Source organism: Buceros rhinoceros, unplaced genomic scaffold (genome assembly GCF_000710305.1).
Source record: "Buceros rhinoceros silvestris isolate BGI_N320 unplaced genomic scaffold, ASM71030v1 scaffold25600, whole genome shotgun sequence".
In the NCBI taxonomy this organism is placed as follows: domain Eukaryota; kingdom Metazoa; phylum Chordata; class Aves; order Bucerotiformes; family Bucerotidae; genus Buceros; species Buceros rhinoceros.
Window position 1 is genome coordinate 7543 of NW_010388301.1, and position 1864 is coordinate 9406.

The 1864-nt window shown below is 62.0% G+C and overlaps 1 protein-coding gene across 1 annotated transcript in view; it reads left to right on the top strand.

Moving 5' to 3' along the window:
* Positions 1-1844, top strand: part of PLCD4 (phospholipase C, delta 4) — a 6970-nt gene extending 5126 nt beyond the window's left edge. Inside the window, exons 13-18 of the mRNA XM_010145540.1 lie at positions 23-155; positions 542-658; positions 901-1079; positions 1239-1374; positions 1467-1616; positions 1747-1844. Of these exons, the coding sequence (XP_010143842.1) occupies positions 23-155; positions 542-658; positions 901-1079; positions 1239-1374; positions 1467-1616; positions 1747-1844 (813 nt within the window). The remainder of the gene's footprint in view (positions 1-22; positions 156-541; positions 659-900; positions 1080-1238; positions 1375-1466; positions 1617-1746) is intronic.
* Positions 1845-1864: the final 20 nt, after the last annotated feature.

The following is a 1864-nucleotide window of genomic DNA, read 5'->3' on the forward strand; positions in this document are numbered from 1 at the left end:
GGACAAGGAGGCCCTAGCACAGGCGTTGTCCGAGTGCCTCGTCTACTGTAGGAGCGTGCCCTTTCAGGGCTTTCAGGAGGCCCGCAGCCATTCCCGGCCCTCCGAGATCTCCTCCCTCTCCGAGGCCAAGGCCAGGAAGCTCATCCGGGATGCAGGTGAGGGGGCACCAGGGGGACTGGGCCAGGGTGGAGAGGGCAGGTGGCTTCCTCAGGTGTAGGGCTAGAGCCTTCAGACATTAGAGTTCCCTCCCTGTCCAGGGGAAAGGGAGTCCAGCAGGGCTGTACCCGTGGTTTTGGCTCTGGTGGGTGAGGAGGTGGGTGAGGCTTAGGAAGTGAGGCAGGATGTCTCGTCCTGGGAGGAGAGAAGGATGAGAATTGGTGGGTTGGTGGGTGGGTAGGCGGATGGATGGATGGAGGGAGGGATGGAGGGATGGATGGATGGAGGGATGGAGGGATGGATGGATGGATGGGCAGTGAATGCTGTGGGTGGCTGTGCAGGACCGGGAATGACTCCACAAGTGGCCCTCACCTTCCATCCCTAGGGAATGAGTTTGTCCGCCACAACGCCTGGCAGCTGACACGCATCTACCCTAGTGGGATGCGGACCGACTCCTCCAACTACAGCCCCCAGGAGATGTGGAACGTGGGGTGCCAGATTGGTACGGCCAGGGGGGGTCAGGGCTGGGGGCTGGGAAGATGCTACAACCCTGGCTGGAGCCAGGCCTGGCTGCAGGCTCTTGGTCTGCCCTGGGGAGCCTGGGGGTACGTGGGCATTGATGCCTTGTCCTCCTATGCAGCCATGCATGTCTCTGGCCATGGGAACAGGCTTGTTCTCAGCTCCAAGCAGGGGGCATGTTGTCTCCAAGCTGCCCTCAGCCCTTTCCCTGCCTCCTTTCCCCAGTGGCCCTGAACTTCCAGACAGCGGGCACGGAGATGGACCTGTGTGATGGGCTCTTCAGCCAGAATGGCTGCTGCGGCTATGTGCTCAAGCCACCCTTCATGAGAGATGAGGAGACTCTCTTCAACCCCAGTGACCCTGGCAGCTGGGAGGGCCCTGGCCCCATCACACTGACAATACAGGTATGGGGCTGAGGAGAGACCCCAGGCAGCCGTGACAGTGTCCTGGGGCTTTGTTGGTCCCAGATAGGTGGGCCACCATTGGGCAGCCTCCTGGAGCCGAGCAGCCTCCCAGCAGTTCTGCTGCTCCCCAGCTCATGGGGTCCCTGACCCTTTTCACAGGTGATCAGCGGGCAACAGCTGCCCAAGGTGGCCAACAGCAAGGATGGAGCCGTCATCGACCCCCTGGTGCGTGTGGAGATCCATGGTGTCCCCGCGGACCAGGCGCGCCAGGAGACCAAGTACATCGAGAACAATGGTGAGCCCCATGGTGGTACCAGGGATCCTGCTGCACCCAGGTGCCTGTCCCTCCCCTCCCTCGCCCTCCCAGCACCTGCTCACCCTTCCCAGGGTTTAACCCCCGCTGGGATGAGACACTACAGTTCCAGCTCCATGTGCCCGAGCTGGCCCTTGTCCGCTTCGTGGTGGAGGATTATGACAAGACGTCCCGGAATGACTTCGTGGGCCAGTTCACCCTAGCCTTTGCCAACATCAAACCTGGTGAGTGGCTGCTGCCTGGTGGCGGTGGGGTACCTAGGGTAGCCCCACAAGGGTGTCTGGGGCTCAGCTGGGTGCTAGAGAGTGGGGTGGGGGGCAGCAGTCAGCCAGAGCCTCGCTGTCCCTGCTGCAGGCTACCGCCACATCCATCTTCTCTCCAAGGATGGCACTAGCATCCCGCCCTCTTCGCTCTTTGTCCACATCCGCATCACAGAGCACAGGCAGGACTGAGCTGCGAGGGTGAGCAGGAC